This window comes from Rhinolophus ferrumequinum, chromosome 10, assembly GCF_004115265.2.
Source record: "Rhinolophus ferrumequinum isolate MPI-CBG mRhiFer1 chromosome 10, mRhiFer1_v1.p, whole genome shotgun sequence".
Lineage (NCBI taxonomy): Eukaryota > Metazoa > Chordata > Mammalia > Chiroptera > Rhinolophidae > Rhinolophus > Rhinolophus ferrumequinum.
Genome location: NC_046293.1, coordinates 28,303,380 through 28,326,561, shown reverse-complemented (window position 1 = coordinate 28,326,561; position 23,182 = coordinate 28,303,380). Strand labels below are relative to the sequence as shown.

At 40.8% G+C, this 23,182-nt stretch overlaps 1 protein-coding gene across 1 annotated transcript in view; it reads left to right on the top strand.

The window, feature by feature from the left end:
• The window catches only part of GRIN2B (glutamate ionotropic receptor NMDA type subunit 2B), a 398,438-nt gene that overhangs the window by 202,995 nt on the left and 172,261 nt on the right, over positions 1-23,182 (top strand). Inside the window, exon 5 of the mRNA XM_033118774.1 lies at positions 20,363-20,961. Coding sequence (XP_032974665.1) covers positions 20,363-20,961 — 599 coding nt within the window. The remainder of the gene's footprint in view (positions 1-20,362; positions 20,962-23,182) is intronic.

Below are 23,182 nucleotides of genomic sequence, written 5' to 3'. Positions count from 1 at the left end.
CATGATAACAAATACTAGGTTGGCGCAAAAGTAATTGCGGTTTGTAAGGTTAAAAGCAATCGCAAAAACCACAATTACTTTTGCACCAACCTAATAACTATGCAACCTCCTCCCAAACACCAAATTTCAATGAACTCTATTAAATATGCTAGAAACTAGTCATTTTGACAATGACTCAGACACCATTTTAAAGAGGGTAAACTTAATATTTTACCTTTTGTATTCGATTACATTAAGTTCTTTTGAAGGACAAATAGGTCAGTGTAAAATGCCCAGGAATTCAAAAGAATCAGAACTCTCGCTTTGATAGTTAGAGCCAGAATATGGGAAATGACTTGATTTGAGCAGAGGGCAGATCAGCTTTATGTGCAACTTGACGAAGTTGAAGACTGGAATGATTCTGGCTTCATTCAGGGCATGTTGATAAGGTACTTGAAACAGCAGGGCAAGATGGGAGACATTTTATTTCTGGCAACCTTGGAGAATGAGGTGTAGTTAACATTTTAGAAACCAGGAGCCATATTCGGGTTAGCAGAAATTCAAACAAAATAGAAGTTCAGATAAAATAAACGGCTCACTTCCGAACTCTTAGACTTGGGCGGCAAGCTGTAGGAGCAGCCTTCCTGAGGGCCTCATAGAGGTGTGTTTGGGTCCCGGTGGCCTCGGGCACATGGTGCAGCTATCTCATCACTGTGTTCTGTGGCGCTGCTCCTCAGTTTTCACGGGATGTGTGCAATGTGCATGCAATCTGTGGTATCTAACGTCACCCACCAGATTTATTTGTTTGTTTTTTTTATTTTGGGGGCACGTTTGCTAGCAACTTCTGATTAAATGACTGTGAAAGGGATATGCGTTTGTTAGCATCAGTTACATAGCTTGTTAAAGACAACAGTGTTTATCTCCAAGTAAGCTGTAAATCATCAAGTAATTATTTGACTTTATCTCTAAGTAAATTGTACTTACCTGCTGTGCCCAGTTCTGTGTTATCCATACTGAATCGACACCAATGGCTGGAGAGGTGAAAGGACGGATGGAGGACCCCTGTCAGTGTACCATCTGGGGATGAGCCTGAACACCTGGGAAGGTGTGCCCAAGGTTCTGGGTATGAATGCAGCCCGCTCACCACCCATCTTTAGGACTCTTAGACAAAAAGCACAATTGCAACCAGCTAGTGGGTCAAAGCAGAATGGGACAAAAAACCAAAAGGGCCTTGGCGGGGAGGGTCTTGTTTGAATGACTTTGTGTTACTGAAAGGAACTCTGTCCAGCCACCCATTTGCTCCAGGGCCAGGACCTAAGCCTGACTCTCACCAAGGAGAAAGTCATCTAGGAGGACGTTCCTCATGAAAACCGGAGACTGTGGAATAAATTCCAAGGATGATGCCATAAATCAAGAAAATAGAAACTCATGATAGCCTTTTTATGTTTATTAGGCTCTTTTAATTGGCAGGAGCAAACACCAACTTAAGTTATTTAAAAAACACACAAAACAGAAGCAAAACAGCAGGTAATTTATTATGAGGATGTATATGGAGAGAGCTGGAAAGCTGTGAGGAATCAGGCCCCCTCCCCCCAGGGCTGGCTGCCTGCTGGATCTCTCTCAAGGACAGCGGTGGCTGCATTTGAAAGTCCTTCTGCTTTTCCCACGCACCTGAAACCTTTCACGTTAGGCTTCCACTGCCATCCCATAGCTTCTGTTTTCTCGTTGGTTCATAGTGCTCATGACCTTGGCTTGTCACGGCCCCCCAGTCATGATAGATGAAAGATCTGGCCGTTCTCTTATGGTTTTTGGTTCAGATTCCTGAGAGAGGTTTGAGGAGCTGGGTGCTTTTTCCTAAGCAGGCCCAGAGTGCGGGCATTGGTCAGTTTAAGGATGGGCCAGTGCAGCCCAGCCCCTGCGTGTGGTGAGCAGTACCTGTGCTGTGCGAAGAAAAGCTGAGCCTGGGCACAGCAGGTGCATCTAAAAGAAAAATCAGGCATGGTGACTATGATTACGCGACATAGCAAAGAAGCAAGCTTAACTGATTCTGCCTGTAGAAGACTGTCACTGAGCCCCCTTCTAGGAGATATTTAATACATAAAGCCAACTAGGTGTCTGAAGACTTTTACCGTGGCCAAAGCAGGAGAATCTTGGCTTTTATGTGAGGGACATAAGAAGAGAATCTGAGAGTTATTCTACCTTCCAGTACAGAAGCATTAAGAAGTTGAGAGAATTAAGGAGAGAGGAACTTCTACATTATCACCAAAGATTTGAATATAAGAACTTACTGTAACTAGGTGACTGATTTGATGGAGTTCCTCAGTAGGAGGTCTTTTGGGGACTCTGTCTAGAGAATTTGGATAATCTTTGCAGCATTGTGAAACTCAGAAACATGAATACAAGAAGATACTTCCTTATAAGCCAAGATATCCTGTCTTTTTGAGTGAAGCATAACTTGCAGACTGAACTGATTATTTCTAGTAACTTTGTTCATAAGTTGTTACATATGTAACCAACATAGGACTTGTGTCCCACCCCATTTAAACCTGGAAGCACCTCTGGATCAGATTGTGGTTTTTGATTTTTTGTTTTTTGGGGGGTTTTTTTTGACAAAAAGTGGAAAATGTGTTACTGTATTAATACTCAGGTATGCCATTGCAACTCTATATTCACTTAATTTCATGGGACCAAGAATAAAAGCAGATCTTAAAATATACCCTTGATTTATCAGTAAGAAAATAAGAAAAAAAGAACATTATGTTTTTTTAATAGACATGGAGGCAGTTTTGAGAACTGATAGCATTTAGGTAGTCATCTATGTATTTTTAAATAAATGGGACACAGGGACTCATAAATTGAACTAGAGGAAACTTGACAGCAGGCTGCTTTCGTGAGTTGCTTGGATATACATTGCAGTCCCAGGTCATCACTATGCAAGAAGCACTAAAATGATTGATCTTTAATGTACAAAATTATTAGAAACTGTTGGAGGGCCGGAGGAAAAAGGCCAGTGTAAAGAATACAGATACACTGAGAGAAGGAAAAGACAAGGAATTACCATTCCTCTAGCTTTTCTGAAGGAACACTTAAAAGAAATCAGCAAAATCTACTTGCTGTCATTTGAGGAAAAGAAGATTTTTTTAACTGGGTAGCTTGACTTCATAAAAGACAGTCCTGTCCTACTAATCTAATCTTTTGAGATAAAAATGAAAGTCTGGGTAGATCAAGGAGAAAGATTTATATATAATTAATTTAGACTGTGGAATCCTTTGGATGTGATACTGTATGGTCTGTCCATCAGCCCATACGTCTCTGCTTGAGATAGTGGGTAGGCTCGTTGTCCACCTGAGGACAAATCTAAGGCTACGTTCAAGGCCAGGGTTATGTATATTTCTATCTACAGCCTGGTACTTGGATTGCAGTGCATGGGTGCTTTATTTGCTCAGTGTAGAGACCTGGTGTGAGAACTGGCAAAGAAAGAGCTAAGTAGAAAGAAGCTTTAAAGCTATAGCTGTCCCACCATACTGCCCTTTATTCTCCTTGTTTCTATGACACACATGCTAAACTTCATGTTAACATTGAACTTAGAAAAGTCATCAATTATTTTGTATAATTTGATCTTATTTTCCAATTAGCTCACCCCGAGAATGAGGATGGTGACTTACACTTTGTTTCTACCTCCCATAGCACCTGATAGGCATTTAATAAATACTTGATTGATTGGCAAACAGTCAAGGTCATAAAGAACCGGTTGAATGATGTCCAATAGAAGAATACTGTAGGGTAATCAACCATACCACACCCATCACTAGTTAGCAGCAGCAGTGTGCTAGACTCATGAAAATAACCTCTGTAATACAAGGCAGGCATTTGACTTTTATCACTCTGTGGCCCACAATTAAAACAGAAGGCATAGATGGTTCAGACGGGAGCTGTAGAGATGGTTAAAGGAAGCTTGAGGTTGTGTGGTGCATTGGTTGAGTGTGTGTGCTCTGAAGTCAGACCTAGCTAGATTCTCACACGTACAGTGACCTCCAGTGAGTTCCTGAACTTCTCTAAAGCTCACGTTCTCTGTTGGTGAAATGGAGAGAGTAATAGGGGTATGATAATCAATAGACAGTGCATGTACAGCACCTAGTACACTGTAAGCAACACAATAAATATTGTAATAAGAACCATACTAAATGAGAAACAAAGGGGGTTGTTTTCCACCAGACGACAAAACATCGTCTATCTTTACATCAGTGTGGTTTACTGCCAGGAAATTTTTGAGGGCCTATTAGGTGCCTTTCACCAAGGAAAGCATGAGGGCCAAAGGCTTAATCTGTAGCATGAAGGAATCAAGATACACGTAGGGATGAATTTCTGAACATCAGGGTTGCGGGACTTGTTGGCCTATGTAACTGAGGAAAATTGTGGAATTTTCTTTGAGGACTTAGAAGATAATCTAGTTCCTGCTCCCATTCTCCCAAACTGGTTTAACTGTGGTCCTCTTCTGAGCTGAACTCGTGTCTTCTCACGCCACTCTGGTTGATGTCTATTCTTTGAGATCATGGGCTGATGTTATTAACAGTTCAAACTGTGCTTGTAAAAGACCAACGTATCGGCCTTTCAGCAGTACCAAATTAACATCCAAAGGTCACTGCTGAGCCATAAGGATGCCCCCATTTTGTTTTGTTAGCATGGATCAGAATTCACAGCCAACTAATGTGAGCGTGATAGCGTCAGGTGAGTTGCTTTTACTGTCAGTTAGGAAGATAATGAGACTGTATCTAAGACTTATACTTGTCTGGGATGATTCATCTATAGGCAGAAGCCCCACTGTGAAGGATCCAGATTAGAGATTAATAAATGCTACATCTGATTGTAACATGGCTTTGCACTCCAGAGAGTCTGATGAGGATGAGTAAACAGATAATCTCTGAGCTTCTTTCTGTTTGAAATGCCAATTGGCATTTTCTTTTAGAGCTTTTTTCCTGCTTGCATGCTTCCATGCAGAGGGACGCTATTCAGGTGAAATGCTGTGAACTAGAGAAAAGTTGGAGAGAACTGAATATGGTTTAAAAACAAATAAACTTCAAAATAAGAATAAATAAATGGGTCATCTCTTTACTTGTCAAGTTCTTCTTTGCAAGAAAGATCTTGCCAACTTTGATATCTCTCTTGAGAGATGGCAGCTTGTCGTCTCTGTTGGCCAAGCTTCCAGAGCCAAGCTGAGATACTGACAGTGTTTCAGCTCCCCAAGGTCCCGGAGGGGAGAATGGAAACACTATTTGGGGTAAGGGTGCAGTCCAGTTAGGAAAGTCCAATGGAGTGTCTTTATCTGTGGAACTAGGACTGTGGGAAAAGGAAGACAAAGAAGGAAGAAGCCTCAGTCTGAGCTGCAGTGTTGAAGACAGCGGTGACAAGATGTTTCCCAGGGATTTTGGCAGGGTTGGTACTGCTAAGTCCAAGAGGATTGGCTGGGCCAGAGAGAGTGACCTCTGACTGGAGCTGGCTCCCCAGCATTCTATAGCTTCTAAACCAAGCATTCCTTCTTCATATGGATATGAAATGAATAGTCTGTTTTCTAGGAATCTGGACAAAATGATGCGATTAGAAAAATAGTTTTAGTGTGGTTCTGTCTGTACCAGGTAGGAGTTGCCTGCTGGTTCTAGTGGATTGTGTTGTACTCTCAGTGATTCTCCATATACCCATGACCCCAGAGCACGAGGGAAAGAAAATGAAGCCTAAACAACTGGGAACTCTGAACTCGTAAAGATCCATTTTTACTGCTGAGAGCCAGTAGCCATAAATGAGACATACCAAAGATAAGAGTTGAATAATTCCGGAAAAGGGGAGCCATTTTCAGTATAAAATGAACAAAGAAAATCTCAAATAAACTTGGATGCAACCAATCAAATACTGGACACCATTTTCACTCTATTGAGGCATATTGAGATCGGAACAATGAGTCTAGGAAGGGTAGAACTGGACTTAACCTTGGCATTGGGCTGCCTGCGATAGGGTGGGGGCCAGCAAGCTCTGAGAAACCAATTTTAGACCAAGTAACTCACTTGGTGTGATTTAGATTGGTGTGAGTATGCAGGGGGTTGATGTAAAAGTGGACAAAGCAACATAAACCTCTTAGCACCAGTGATGTACTAATCATGTCACCTAAGAGCAGGAAAAGGGTCAGACCTCAGCTGGCAGCTGCAGATATAAGGAGCAGGCTCCAGCATCAAGGGTGTCAGCAGTTTGTTAGGGACTGTGCAAAATAGTTGGAAGTTCTGAGTAGGGCTCCTCATCTAATAGAGAATAAAAATCGGGACATGAGGAGGAAACTTAGTCCTTGGGATTGGGCACATGGAGAGGCTATTAGGAAGGAAGGCTTCTGGGTTAGCATATTTGCACCCAGCAAGGCTCACATCAGGTGCACCAAATACTGGCCGTAGGGGAGCCCAGCAGCTTTAGAAGATGTTGGTGGTGAGGATGGTACTTGGCCAGCCCTGGTTTAAAGATCAGAAGGCAAGCCTGGTGGCTAAAGTTTGAAGTCCTGCAATCCAGTGAGGCTGAGGCAGGCAGGTGCTGACAAGCTGTTGAAGATATGTATATATATTCTTAATCTGCCTGCATGCAATTTTATTTTCATTTCTGGAACCCTTCAAAATGTGTTGCCTCTTTTAGATGGAGGAACAAATTGGGAGATGTGAATAACTTCAAAGCCGCGTTGATTGTGAACAGCCGTACTTTGCTATCTGTGAGGAAGTAGTGATCTGTTTTCCAATCCAGGGACCTAGGAAAACTGACCCCTGGATGTTTGGTGAGAAAAAAACTTTCTCGGAAAACTTATTTTTGCCACTGGAGACAATGGCTGGTTACCCTGTGCCAAACGAGCATGGTTGATCCGAATTCTAAACTCAGCGATGCTTCATCTTTCTATATGGAGCAGGGACAGAAGGACAAAGAGCTCTTTGTTTTCCAGAGACCCAAGTGTATGAACCAATATCCAGAACCAGTGCTTTTGTTACTCTCAGCAACAGATGAGGTACTAGCAGTCGTAGCTTGGATCAAATATAAAATCCCTTTTTTCCCCTTCCCCTCTGGTGTATACCTCCCCACGTCTCTGCTCCCATGGGTGTATGAAAGCGATGATCTGATCAGATGCATGTGAAGAGATGGGAATGTTAATTTGAGACAAATATCAACATCTTTCTTCTGAAAAATGCTGCTACTACATCTAGTTCCATCACTGTCTTGTATTAACCTTGTTTATTAATAACAATCGCAGTTCTTCATATACTCTACTCTCTTGGCTTAAGTTAAATGGAAAGATTTTGATGGCATAGGCAGCTTTGGATATAGTATTTCATACATAGTAAAAAATGTTTTGTTTTTTTTCTCAGTTATATGGTTTGGTTTTATGATATCTTTCTTTTAATCCTATAAAATGTCCAGCTCTACATTAGTGGTGAACACACTTGACTTTGTAAACTTGTCTAAATAAATTTGGTCTGAAAGTAACAATCCTACTGCCTAATTAATACTTAGTTGCACGTTTACACTATTTTTTTCTCTGTCCATTTTATTTTTTTCCAACTTTCCCAATTCCCCTACCTTCTTCTTCCCTTGTGTTTATTTAAAAAAACATTTATTCAGTCACAGAACTTGATTGTTGCTGAGGTTGACAGCTTGCTCTTTTATAGAAAAGAACCACTTAATGAAAATACAAGTCAATTCACCTGAGATTTGTTTTGATATGCATAATGGAGCAGGCCATTTAATTTAAGATGAAATGAAATCGCCTTGTTAAGATTTTGGCAGTCCCGATACCTTACAGAGGAACACAAACACACTCTGGAAGTTCTCTTGGTATTCTCCAGATCCTCTGCTTCCCGACTTTAATCCTATAATTCAGTCAGGTATCCTAGTGAGAGGGGATCTGCCTACTTATTCTTCCCCTTTTATTGCTCTGTCTGTCGCTTGTAAGCTTTCTTCTTGCTATAAAAAATGTCTCTGAAACCCAGAACAGGAAGACCCTTGTAGGCATTCGCAAAGTGAATACTTTTAGTGTGTGTCTCAGGCGTGGCTTACATTTGGTGATTGAAGCACGTCTGAGAGACACTCAGTCAGGGAGAGAAAGGGGGCAAAATTCAAGGAGAAAACAAAATTATCTTTTGAAAGACTGAAGAAAAAGAATGCTGTGGGAGCTGTTTAGTCATCCAGAATGGCTCTTAAACTAGTCCAATCTATTTGAATTTCTGTTCATGGGCTTTTGAAAACCCAGAATGTTCTCCTTTGTGTTCAAAGGTTTAAAAAAGAATGGGTCTGGCATTTAACAGGCAAGAGAGATCATGATTCTCTACCAGTAAGCTTCCATTGTGTGCTTCCTTCCTGGTATTTCTGATTAATGGTGAGGCTGGAGAACACCGGGCATTTTTTCTATCTTACAAAGCATTGCTCACAAAACTCAGGCGCGATTCAAACACCAGCCTTCATCACCTGAAACATGGTAGTGTGGAATCAGAATTTATAGTCACCTCTTTAAAGAGGGGGGTGGTCTTTTGGAGTTAAATGAGGAGGGAAAAGTCTTCCCTTATTTTGGGAGATGAAAGAGATTTTTGTCTCCCATATTCTGCTTCTACTCTGTGCTCAATGTGGATGAAATACTCAAGACTTCTTAGGGCATGCCGGGTAACCCTGTCCTCTCATCCCATCATTTCCACACTTGCCTTCTAAATCTGGTGGTACTGGACAAAGTTTTCAGCAAAAACTTAGCAATTCTAGCCTTTTATCAGACACAGATCCTCCTTCAGAACTGAAGTTAGAAGGAGAACAAAAGGCGTTTCTTTACTCATATACTAGGAGGAGAGATGAGAAGGAAACTCAGATTTATTTCATCTAAAACTACATTAATGTCCCAGCAGGATCACAATCCCTGTGATGTTATGAAGTATGAAGACTTGAATAATGTGAAAGACTTCACAGTATTAGGAAAATATAATCTCGATTGGGTAGCCAAAAAGATAAACTAGATTTGAGGATTATCTGGTTACAACATCAATTACCACATTGTTTAATTCAACAGTTGTCTACTGAGAGCCCATTAGGAACCAGATGCCGTTCTAGGTGCGGAGTTACAGTAATGAACAAACAAATAGCGGTCCCTGCCCTCGTGGTGTTTTATACTCTAGTTGGGAAGAGGCAGTAAGTTCACAATAAATATATCAAATAAATACTCATGTAGTCTGTCAGACATTGATAAATACCACGGCAACAAGAAAAAGTGGAGCAGGTTAAGGGAGATCAGGCGGGTGTTAGTATTCCATGGCAGGTCAGGATTGGGTTTTGTTAAGGTGAGGTTTTAGCAAAAAGCTTGAAACAGGTACATGTGTTAGCCCTGCGGATACCTGGATACCTGGAGGAAGAGTGTTTCAGGCAGAGGAAATTGCTTGGATAAAGGTCTGGAGCAGGAGTGTGTGAGTATGTTCGAGAGAGGTCAGAGTGCATGGAGCAGACTGAGAGGGAGAGTGGGAAGGTGTGGGATTTATGGGGCAATGGGACTCCAAATCAAGGACATTGGCTTTTTCTTTTTAGTGAATTGGAAAGCTATGGAGGCCTTGGAGCAGAGAATAACATCTTATGGTTTAAGTTTTAAAAGGATCATCCTGCTTCATTGCAGAGCCAATTGTAGGCGGCTGGGCCAACGGCAGGGAGAGTTAGCAGGCTCTTGCATTGACTGAGTGAAGGAGATGGAAGCTCAAACAGAGTTGGTGAGAAAAGGTTGTGTTCTAGATAGACTTCGAAGGTCAGCAATCAAGCTTGTTGATTGGGCATAAGGTTCCAGAGAAAGAGAGGAGTGGGAACTGGGGGTATAGAGTTGCTTTTCATGGAAATGGGAAAGATTAAGTTCATTTCTGGAAATGTTTAAGATGTTTCTAAGATATCTGAATGGACATGTCAAAGTTTGACATACAAGTCTGAAGTTTTGGAGAAAGAAGCGTAAGAGTGATTGATATATAAATAGGATTTAAGTCAGGAGACTGGATGAAATCTCTGAGGTGACCATTGATAGAAATGATGTGAGGACCAAGGACTGATCCTAGGGTGCTCCAACCTAAAAGGCCAGAAGAAAGAGGAGGAACCAGCAAAAGAGATAGAGGAATAGCACCTAGTAAGCTAGGAGGAAAGTCAAGAGAATGTAAAGGCCTGGAAACCAAGGGAAGAAAAAGAAAGCATATGAGGCCTGACAATTAAGTTTGTGAACTTGCTGCAATGATGTTGCTAAGCTTTTTTTGATATCAGAGGGATTGTTCCTTATGAATTTGTACCAATGGGACAGTTAACCAAGTTTACTATTTGGAAGTGTTGAAAAGGCTGCGTGAAAAAGCTAGACGACCTGAACTTTTCACCAACAATTCACGGCTCTTGCATCACGACAATGCAGCAGCTCACGCGGCACTGTCTGTGGGGGAGTTTTTAGCCAGTAAACAAATAACTGTATTGGAACATCCTCTCTACTCACCTGATCTGGCCCCCAGTGACTTCTTTCTTTACCTGAAGATAAAGGAAATATTGAAAGGAAGACATTTTGATGGCATTCAGGACATCAAGGGTAATACAACAACAGCTCTGATGGCCATTCCAGAAAGAGCGTTCCAAAATTGCTTTGAATTATGGACCAGGCACTGGCATCAGTACATAGCTTCCCAAGGGGTGTACTTCGAAAGTGACTGTAGTGATATTCAACAATGAGGTATGTAGTACTTTTTCTAGGATGAGTTCGTGAATTTAATTGTCCGACCTCATATCTAGGAGCGAGTGATGAACTATGTCAAAAGCTGCTTATAGTAAGGATGATTGTGAATGGATATTGGAGTTGGCAATGTCACCACTGCCTTTCACAAGAGGAGTTTCAGTGGGGTTGAAAGTCTGGTTGGAGTTAATGTAAGAGAGAATGGGACCAGACAAATTGGAAGAAATGAGTACAGATGATGCTTTTAAGGAATTTGCTGCAAAGAAGAGTGAAGGAGTGGCCAGTAGTTTTTCCTCCCTCTCTGACTGACTCTAAGGGGGATCCCCTCACATTTGATACAAGTTCATTTAATAGATAACTATTCAGGCATACCTCATTTTTATGAAGTATGTACATATGTAACCGTCAGCATAGAAATTTGGAACCAGATGAGACCATCAAGATCATTCCAGTTAATCTCACAATCAATAAAGGAATCTTCTTTATAATATTACAACAGCAAACACATTTTTTTCCTATGCCATTTATGGATCCAGAGATGAATAAGGTACAGTTCCTGCTGTTGAGAAACATACATTTTTAGTAGGAGGAGGCAGGGATATATGCTTCCTGTGTAATAAATGTTATGATAGAGGCACATACAAAATATTGTGAAAGCACAGGAAGAAGAGAACTAACTTGACCTGGGGAAGTTGGAAAAGACAGTATGCATAAAAAGCTGACATTTGAACTAAATCTTAAAGACGAGCATGATGTTTTCCAGACAGTGCTAAGAAGAATCCCTTTCTCAGATGCTAATCGAGCTCCTATTTGAATGCTTATAGTGACAGAGAGCTCACTATATGATGAGGCCTATTCCATTCTAAATAGCTATCATTGTTGCAAATCAATTCCTCATATTGAGCAAATAATGCGTTTTGATATTTCTACTCATTAGTTCCAGTTTCCTCCTCTGGAGCTAATGGGCAACAACTTATCTTTCTACCATATAGGTCATTTTCGTATTTGAAAATAGATATCATGTTCTCTTGTAAGCCATCTCTTTTCCATGTTGAAAAAAAGGGAAATGACTAGTCTCAGGTTGGGTTCCCTGGGGAGCAGAGTGAGACCGAGGTTAGTGTACAGGGGGTCATTAGGGAGGACTCTTGAGATCACCGCCATGAAAGGGAAGGGAAGATTGAGCACGAGTGTGCAGAGGAAGAAGTAGAGGTGTGATGTAGTTTTGATGGAAGCTCCAGCCAACCCTGTTGGAAGTTTTGAAGACAGACTGATCCTTCAGTTGTCCAGAATTAGAGCAAGAGGAACAGATCTTTCTGTTCCATGACAACCATTCAGGGCAGTTTACCCCACCAAGGGGGCACAACTTTGGGCAAAGTGGTTCTCTTCAGCTGATGCAATTCCCAGAGTGGGCTGATGTCTGAAACCTATTGCCAGGGGACTTCTCAGCAGCTAGAGTAGTTAATCCTTTATTTCTGAAGTGGATCTGTAGGGGATCTGAGTGATGCAGAAGAAGAATCTCAGGTACTGCTAATTTTTTTGGCAGTTATTTTTCTAGACAGATAATAGAATGAAAAAAAAATACCTAGTTCTGTTTCTTCTTAACAAACAAAACAGACATCATGAACATCAAAGTGATGGGTTGAACATAATGGTTCTACACTGATGAGATCTAATGTACAATTGTACCTTCCCTGTGCTAATCACTCATTTCAGTGATGGTAGCCCTTTATACAGGAATGCTTTAAAGATGCCCTCAAGGCAAGTTGAAATACATTCATGCAATAGATGTGACTGGAAATCTTTACTAGGAGGAGGAGACTGCTACAAGGACTCCTGCTCATCACCATTTCATAATGACATTAGGAGATAAAACTGTAAGTGGGCAAGCATAGTGAGCCACATACTGAATTATATCCCTGTCCTTCATCCTAGAAGATGACACTTCTTGTGGTGATCACAATGCATGCTGGGTACCTGCAAAGATGGATGTGTGGCCACCTGTCCTTTCCACTCCATGCACACATGAAGATTGCTGTTTGATTTGTGGCTAGGCCATAATTTGCTACGCCTGTCATTGCTTGCAACTTATAGTTAGCCCAAAGCTTTGTTGAAAGGAGCTGTCCCATTCCCTATTGCCGTACAGCAAATTGATGTCAACTAAATTCATAACACTGGACCACTAATTACACCAGGAAACATTTACCCAAACTATAACTCTGTCTCTTGATTTCTGTTTGGCTTCATTAACTTCCTCTTAATGCCACAGATAAAATGGTCATATAAGGCATTCTTGTTTAATGAAGGATTGGCAAGATAAAATGGTTGAACTGGGCATTGATGGGAGCAGAGGAGTCAGAAAAAGGATGACTATAGAGGGTGATAAAATTAGAAAGTAAGATGGGGAAGCAGAAGGGGTGAGAGCTGGAGCCATATTAATTATACTCTTAGCTTCACCATCCATTGGCTTTCTTTTTCTTTCTAATTTTTTAATTACTGTTGACATTCAATATTATTTTATATTAGTTTCAGGTATACAACATAGTAATTAGACATTTATATAATTTATGAAGGAATCCCCCCAATAAGTCTATTACCCATCTGACATCATATGTAATTATTACATTGTTGTTGACTATATCCCATAGGCCGTACTTTACATCCCCGTGATTGTTTTCTAACCAATTTGTATTTCTTAAACTCTTCACCTTTTTCACCCAGCTGCTCAACCCTGCCTTCCATCTGGCAACCATCAATTTGTCCTTTGTATATATGAGTCTGTTTTTGTTTTGTTTGTTTATTTATTTTGTTCTTTAGATTCCACATGTAAGTGAAATCATGTAGCATTTGTCTTTCTCTGACTTATTTCACTTAGCATTATATCCCCTAGGTCCAACCTTGTTGTTGCAAATGGTAAGATTTCATTCTTTTTTATGGCAGAGTAATACTCCATTATATATATGTACCACAATTTCGTGATCTCATCACCTATTGATGAGCACTTAGGTTGCTTCTATATCTTGGCTATTGTAACTAGCACTTCAGTGAACATAGGGATGCATATATCCTTTCCAATTAGTGTTTTGGATTTTTTCAGATAAATACTCAGAATTGGAATTGCTGGGTCATAAGGTAGCTCTCTTTTTAATTTTTTGAGGAACCTCCATACTGTTTTCCATAGTGGCTGCACCAATCTGCAATCCCACCAACAGTGCACCAGGGTTCCCTTTTCTCCACATCCTCACCAGCACTTGTTTGTTGATTTATTGATGATGGCCATTCTTACAGGTGTGAGGGGATATCTCATTGTAGTTTTAGTTGGCATTTCTCTGATGGTTAGTAACATTGAGCATGTTTTCATATGTCTATTGGCCATCTGCATGTTCTTTTTGGAAAAATGTCTATTTAGGTCCTTTGCCCATTTTTCAATTAGATTGGTTTTTGTTTTGTTTTTTATCTATGACCCAGCCATTCTAAACTTATTTCACATTTATAAACTTTCCATGTTCTCTAGAAACTATGCCTTTATCCATGATGCTCTTTACCTTGGTATGTTCTTATCCACAATACTGAATGCCCATTAGTAACTCATGCTCCACCTTCATATTCCAGGTCTAAAATTGAAAGACTTTGCCTTTCTAACATAGTTTGTACACTTAGTACTTTACGTGTTCTCTATGTTATGCAATACATACTTTGGATAATTTAACAAAGGATGGAAAGGAGGGTGAGGGAAACAAGGGGCAAGAATCTATAAGCCAAACATATATATCTGCCAGTTTCATTTAAAATTAAGATTTTTCTGGATGGTTAATTATACACTATCAATTTATTGCATTCTAGTCCCTTTTCACAAAGTCTAAGTCTGACTCAAAGAGAAAGCTATAAGAAAAACTATGTTTTTAAGTTCTATTTTAAAATTTTATAGTTTTCATATTGAAACCTACTTTAGTTGACTCCTGCTTCTTCCATGTTGAATATCAGCCATTATTTTTTCATTTTTTATTCGTTTTTATTTAATTTTTTTTAAATTAAAGTTTATTGGGGTGACTGTTCTTTTCAGTATTAAGTTGTATGAGTTCTTTATAAATTTTGGATATTAACCCCATATCAGATGTATAATTGGCAAAAATCTTATCCCATTCAGCAGGCTGTTTTTTTGTTTTGTTGATGGTTGTTTAGTCTGATGTAACTCCATTTGTTTATTTTGTTTTTGTTTCCCTTGCCTGCGGAGATATATCAGAAAAAATATTACTAAGAGCAGTGTTAGAGAGTTTACTGCCTATGTTTCCTTCATTTCCATTTGCATGAAATAATCTTTTTCCATCCCTTTGCTTTCAGTCTACATGTGTCTAGATCTGAAGTGGTCTCTTATAGACAGCATATGTGTGGGTCTTGTTTTCTTATCTACTCAACTACCCTATGTCTTGATTGATTGATTGATTGATTGATTGATTGATTGATTTAAGGAGGGCACAGCTCACAGTGGCCCATGAGGGGATCGAACAGGCAACCTTGATGTTATCAACACCATGTTCTAACCAACTGAGCTAACCAGGCACCCCTTCCCTATGTCTTTTGATTGGAGCACTTAATCCATCTACATTTAAAGTGATCATTGATAGTTACAAAGTCATTGCCATTTTATTTTATGTGTTATTGTCATTTTATTATTCATATTTATGTTCTCCCTCCCCCAACTCCCCTTTCTTCTTAAAGATTTCCCTTCAACATTTCCTGTAATTCTGGTTTGTTGATGAACTCCTTTAGCTTTTTCTTGTCTGGGAAACTCTTTATCTCTCTTTCAGTTCTAAATGATAGCCTTCCTGGGTAGTCTTGGTTTCAGCTTCTTTCTTTCCATTATTTGGAATATTTCGTGCTAATCCCTTCTGGCCTGTAAATATTCTGATTAGCACGAAATATTAAGAAATCAGCTGACAATCTTATGGTGACTAACTTCACTGCCTTTGCTGCTTTTAAGATTTTCTTTGTCTTTGACCTTTGGCATTTTAATTATGAAATGTCTTGGTGTGGGCCTGTTTGGATTCATCTTTTTGGGGGGCTTGCTGTGCTTCCTGGACTGGTATGCCAATTTCCATTGCCAGGTTAGGGTAGTTTTCAGTCATTATTTCTTCAAATAGATTCTCAATCCCTTGCTTTCTTGCTTCTCTTTCTGGTACCCCACTGATATGAATGTTGTTACCCTAGTTTTCCCAGAGGTCTCTTAAACTATTCTCATTTTTTGAAAATTCTTTTTTCTTTTTGCTGTTCCTATTAGGTGTTTTTTGCTACCTTGTCTTCCAAATCACTGATTTGAAACTTTGGTTCATCTAATCTGCTATTGATTCCTTCTGGTTCATTCTTCATTTCAGTTATTGTAGTCTCCATTTCTGACTGGTTCTTTTTTATAGTTTATATGTCCTGTTTTTATGCTTGCCATCTCTTTGTCAAAGTTCTCACTGAGTTCTTTGAGCATCCTTATGAACATTGTTTTGAACTCTGTCTCTGGTAGGTTGTCTACCTCCATTTTGTTAAGTACTTTTTCTGGAGTTTTCTCCTCTTCTTTCGTTTGGCACATATTTCTTTGTTTCCTCATTTTGGCTGCCTCTCTGTGTTTGTTTCAATGAATTAAGCAGATCTGCTACATCTCCCAGTCTTGGCAGGGTGACCTTATGTAATAGGTGTCCTGTGAAGCCCAGTGGCACAGTATCCCTGATCACCTGAGCCGGCTGCTCCAGGAGAATCCCTAGTGTGGGTTGTGTGTGCCCTCCTGTTGTAGTTGAGCCTTGATTGCTGTTGGCATGCCAGTGGGTAAGATTGACCCTCAGATTGACTGGCTGTGAGGATTGGCTAAGTCCACAATGTATGAGCTGCTGTGTGAGGGCTGACCCCATGAAGCAGGATTCTCCTCAGCAGACTCTGGTGCCTTCCAAGACCATGCTTTGGTATACTGCTTATGGGGCTAATTGGTTGGTTCTCTGTTGTGGTCTGAAGTTGGCCACCAGGTGTGTTGGTTCTAGAGCCTTTTGGGAAGGGCTCTGGTGAAAGCCAGTGTGAGCTGCTGCCTGTGATTGACCCAGGGCTATCTGGTAGGAGTTACAAAGTGATCCGTGGTTGGTCGCTACCTGTGTTGGACCTTGAGGGATGTGGGAGAGGCCATGCTGCGAACCGAGGCTGACTACCACCAGTGTTGGGCCAGGGATAGCTCAGCAAGAAGCACAGGGTACCCCAAGGCTTGCTACCACCTGTCAGCTGCCTGTAAGGCTCAGCTGCTAAAAGAGCCTCTGGCAGTATGGGAGTTGGATGAGGCAGGGTCTCAGGGAGTCACCAGGGTGGGCAGAGTAGTGTTCACCAGGCTAATGCAGATTCAGATTTGGTGCCAGTGCTGAGCCTGCAGCCACTCAGCAAAAATCTCAAGGCATACCGAGGCTAGCTGCTGCTCACCTGGGGCCTGTGGACCTTTTAGAGTTTTTAAAGAAAGACTGCAGTGCAGGCCAAGGCTGGCTGCCTACTGCCAAAAGAGCCTCTGATGGTGTGTGCGTTGGGTGGGGCAGGGTCTCAGGGAGTCATCAAGGTGCAGGGAGCAGAGTTCACCAGGCTAATGCAGGTTCAGGTTTGGCTGTGTCAGGGGAGGGCTCAACACAGGAAAGATGGCGCCTGCATGCTGGTCATGTGTGAGGGCTTAATACAGGAACAGGAACAGTGATGGCTGTCTCTCCAGCCCTCACCCTGCAGCACACAACTCAGTTTCTCTCAGTATGTCTCTGGTGCCTCCAGAGCTGCTATACCTCTGCCACAGCCCAGGATAAGTGCCTGTGAGTGAGTGAGTCTGTGCACAGGCCCTTTAAGAGGACATCTGCATTTCCAGCAGACTTCCCTCTCACCCTGACAGTTGGAATCCCCATTGATTTTCACAGCCAGATGTTGGGGGTGCTTCTTATCCTGGGCTGGGGAGATCGGTTTGGACCCCTCTCTCCTCAGCGGGGACCTCTGCAGCTGTATCCGTCATGATTCTAAACTGCCACACATGGGTGTAGGGCCAGCCCCTCACTCCTCCTACCAGTTTTTTACGTGACTTCTCTATATCCTTAATTATAGGTCTTCTGACCAACTAGTTTTCAGCTGGTTCTCTAGGTTGATTGTTCTATAATTTAGTTGTAATTTTAATGTGGTCATGGGAAGAGACGAGCACAGCATTTACCTACTCAGCCATTCTTGACCAGAACCCCCACATTGGCTTTCTTCACATAGGAGCTGGCAGTTTCTTTAGGAACTCATTTATAATTGTGAGAGTGTTTTAAGAGAAGACTAAAAGAGGAGAAGGTCAGGTTGGTATATAACAGATTGTTGTTTTTTTTCCCCAATTCAATCTCATTAGCATGGGCTCATTTATTATGGACCTCCATGGTTTACTCCCTGTGTATTTGAACCAGTTATGGTTATATTGTAGATGGAACTATGTGGGTATTCAGGAACTTCCTTGTGATAAGATATATTCATTTATCATAGAATAGGTTGACTTTGTTTATCGTTGGATCCCTTTCATCCTAAGCCTGTACATTTTAAGATATATTTGGAAACTTTTATCACTTTGTTATATCCACTGGGCTTATGAAAACTCAAGTGATAATATTTCTCATTTGAGCATCCCCAAGATTCCTTTCAGCTGGAGGTATAACAAGAAAAACAAATGGCTATTTATTGAAAGTGATAGCCATTCTGGAGAGTTGTTCTGTTACTGGCCTTCCTCTCCTGTTGTTGTGGTTCTCTGTAGGCCACTGACAAGTCTTAGAATAATTAAACTTGTTGTTCTGGCTTCCCACTGTATCCTATAACCTAAGGACAGGGTTGGCTTTACCAGAAGAGTAATACTTGTAGTGCAGTAGAAGAAAGCCAGGAGCAGGGGCTGGCTACAGTTTGGAATGGTCACACACAAAATTATTATTTTATTCCAAATTATTTCCACTCCTCTTCCCACCCATTCTGGGTGCCCCACCCTCTCTACATTTCTGAATTCCTTTTTTTTTTTTTTTTTTTTTTTTTGAGGCTCCTCTTTGACCGTATGTTTAAGCCAGGGGAGGGAGTCATGATAATAATAAGCATCATTTTACCTTTAGCAGAAAGAATCACCCTCAAATGACTAAGCATCTAGTGTTTCTTTCTGGATGGCCTGTGGGAAATGTGAAAAGTTCAGGCCATGCAAAGCAACAATAACTCTGGCAGAGCCCAGGGGCTGGCAGTTTTCATTGCAGAATCAGTGTCTTTGGACATGAGCTGGATATTTCTCAACCTGCATTTTTTTCAGTAGTGAGTATCCCAAAATACTCAGTTATTTCTCCATTGTACAACAATACTCATATGCTCCTGAACTGAGAAATTACTGTATAATTTTATTTAAAACCTGGTCTCTTGTAACTTTCCTTTGAAGCTCTAGACTGGGAAATTTATAAGAAGAACTGCCTCTTTGAAAAAGATACAGTCTCGTTTGCCTGGATTATTATAAAATGGAGATGAACTATCAGATAGAAGATAGGAGGCACTGACCAAGAAGGGAGATGCCACTACCCAGGAGGAAGTCGGGGAGGAATGGACTGAGAGAGAAGGGCAAGGCTGAGAGGGTTTTTGTTTTGTGGTTTCAGATTCTTCTAGCTGTAAGGTGGAGATAAAACACAGGGCTTGACATCTCAGAGTAGCAAGAGAAATATAACTTAAAATGGGAGAAATTTAAAATGGCTTCTCCCTCAAAAAGAGGGAAGAAATAGAAGAAGCTCAGAGTTGGCAGAGGGTTATGTGTGTGACACAAAGGTCAGATTGAGACCTGTGTATTATATTGGTAAGAGAAAGAATAATTTTCTGCATGTTTCTCTAAAATAAAGCTTAATCACATATGAACTAGGATACAAGTCTTTCTAACGTGTGGTTCAGATATACTATTTGAGCCTTACTCTAATTTGCGTATCTCATTATCACTGTAGAAGATAGAGAGAAATCTAAGTGTGCTATTAATTCAACAGATATACCTTTATAGAAAATATACTGACCAAATCTTATATTATGTATATGTGCTTCTTCCTGATATCCGTACTGAATACTACCCACCTGCTGGGCCCATGTGCCTATACCACCTGCATAGGTAGATTGATGGCATTTTGGATTATTCACTCTGGCTGAATGATACACATCCACAATCGAAAGTACAAAAGGTTTGAAAAATGGTAAATGTGTGGGGAGGCACATGCACGTACATATGTGTTTGTACAATTCATTTGACAATAAAACCTGACCTGAACTGACATCAGGCCATTTGGAGTCTTTACCTCACTTTATGTAACTCTTCATATGTTTTACCATAGAAATATTAACATGTTTCATTTTAGGAAGTGCCCTGGGCTCTGGCAGTAACCACAAAGATTTCAGACAAGGAGAGTATAGACCTATGTTGAATTTCTCTAGAGTAGATTTAGGAAGAAATGTAGTACAAATGTTTGCAATTCAAACATATCCATTTTTAAAGGCATTATATGAAAAATTAAATAATGGACACAAATTTGTATTCAGTTAGTTCAAATTTTCCCTTACCATCTTTGGTTTGACTTTTTTTCTTTCTCTCTCTCTCTTTCTTTTTTTTCTTTTACATTTTAATTATTTTAGGATGAATCCTCCATGTTCTTCCAGTTTGGCCCATCTATTGAACAGCAAGCTTCCGTAATGCTCAACATCATGGAAGAGTATGACTGGTACATCTTTTCTATTGTCACCACCTACTTCCCCGGCTACCAGGACTTTGTAAACAAGATTCGCAGCACCATTGAGAATAGCTTTGTGGGCTGGGAGTTAGAGGAAGTCCTCCTGCTGGACATGTCCCTGGATGATGGAGATTCTAAGATCCAAAACCAGCTCAAGAAACTTCAAAGCCCCATCATTCTTCTTTATTGTACTAAGGAAGAGGCCACCTACATCTTCGAAGTGGCTAACTCAGTAGGGCTGACTGGCTATGGCTACACGTGGATTGTGCCTAGTCTGGTGGCAGGGGATACAGACACAGTGCCCTCGGAGTTCCCAACTGGGCTCATCTCTGTCTCCTATGATGAATGGGACTATGGCCTCCCTGCCAGAGTGAGAGATGGGATTGCCATAATCACCACTGCTGCTTCTGACATGCTATCTGAACACAGCTTCATCCCAGAGCCCAAGAGCAGTTGTTACAACACCCATGAGAAGAGAATCTACCAGTCCAATATGCTAAACAGGTAAGTATGGAAACAGAGGGCACACTGATGATGGAGGTCAGAGGACAGCTTCCAAGATGGGTTGGAGGCTCAGAAACTGTGGGAAGAGCAGTTCAGATGTCACAGGTTGAAAGCTTGCCATAGGGATGGCAATTGTTTGTGATGTGGGGAGTGTTTCGGATCCAAAGCTTGATGTGACTGTGTTCTTGTTTTATAAAGTACATAACATTTCCCACTTATTGATCACTCACTATGTATTAGGTCTTAATCTAAGTGTATTGCATTTTTTTTTTTACCTCATTCAACCCTCAAAGCAACAAGTCTAGAGAGCAGGTTTTAAAAATTATTTCCATTTTACAATGCAAGAGAATAAGGCTTGTAGGTATAAATTGTCCAAAGTCACACTGCAAGGGAGAGGTTCAGTTTGGAGTTGAGCCCTCTCTGGTTCCTACATACTTGATCACTATGCAAGGCACAGCGTATGTAGCAGTGAGGGAGGACCAGCCCACCTACCTCTGGAGTGCTGCTGTACTGAGAGGGAATGGAGAATAAGTTCATGGGTCTTTAGGCACATGAAGATGATTCTGCCCTTGGTTTTTATCTCCTTTGCTTCTCCTCTCTCTGTCTTTAACAGAGAGAGTGCTGCTGTAGAGACAGCTTTTAGGGTTGCTCTTGGTCTGGTTTATTCAATAAGAGTATGTGGGTGGCGTTCTGCTCCCCTGACCTCACCTTATAACCCAGCCATGACTGCAGTGTATCTTTTTAGGGGTAATTATGCAACTGTGTGGGGCAGAAGATTCTATAGGATGCTTTCGTGATTTGGTTATTTGTATAAAACTGCTACATGTGCGCATTGCAAAAATTCAAACAATATAGAAGAGCACAAAGAAGAAAGTAAAAATGACCTTAAATCCAACTAACGAGAGATAATCGTTGTTGGAAGAATTAGTGACCATCTTTTCTATATATCTCCCTATGGATGTATACCTATGTGGTTATAAATCTATAATTTTATTTTATTTTATTTTTTGCCAGTCGCTCACGATGGCTGCTAGCCACTCATGGCAGCCCAACTCCAGGGAGAGCTGTTGTTCACAATCTTAGCTGTAGAGGGCACAGTTCACTGTCCCATGTGGGAATTGAACCCGTGACCTCGGTGTTAGAATCACGGCGCTCCAACCACCTGAGCCACCATTATTACATAAATGGAAATATATACATTCTGTTCAATAACCTGACTGTCTTTTATTCAGCTATGTTTTTGGCTTCCATTTTAAATTTTTTATGAACTATATCAGACATATGGAAAGGTATTCAGAAAAAAAGTAGTACATACTCAGGTACCCATTATCTGGCCTAAGAAATGAAATATTAGGAAGTGTACTTTGTGGACGTTGAAATACATTTAATGGAAGTTGAATGTGTACCTACTTATACTTGTTTAACTTCTGGAAGGGAGGGAGTTGGACAATAGCCACTCAGCTAAGCTCCTAATTCAAAGGTGAAACTAAAATTAGTGTTGATGTAGTGGTACCTGTGATCCAATCCTAATATTTTACCACCTTGAGCTCTGTTCTTTCTGCCATCCCTAGTTATCAGCTGCTTGTTTGGTACAGACGGTCTTGGCTTTCTTCCTACTTCTGGCAATTCCGCCTTAGGCTCCTTGACATGCTCTTCTTCCCTTACACATCCTTTAAATATTGGTGCTTCTCAAGACTCTGTCCTAGCCCCTCTTCTTTTCTTTTCCATCCCTGAGGGTACAACGAATGTCTGTAACTTGCCCCCAATTGACATCTCTGGCGCAAACCTCTCCCTTAAGCCCCAGGTCTGTATCTCTAACTGTGACTAGGTATGTTCCTTTAGAATGCCCCGTAGCCAATACTGACCTGCTTTCTCCTCTCTCGTTAGCCTCTCACCTCTTCTAACCAAATCTGTATCACCTATAAAGGGTACATCCTATTGTCCAGTTCCTAAAATAAAAATTTCCAGTGTCTTTGATTCTGTATCCCTGATACCTCATAGTCAATCATGCTTTTTTCTATGGATTTTCTCTGGAGTGCTTTCACTTATTTTCATCACTGTACCATATTCCAGTCCATCTCTTCTTACCTGTATTGCTGCAGGGCCTCTTGAATATCTTCTGGCACTAAGTAGATATTCAGTCTACATGGCAGCCAGAGTGATCTAAGATGAAAATGTGATGTCATCACTCTCCTGATCAATAAAAACTTTCAGTGGTTCT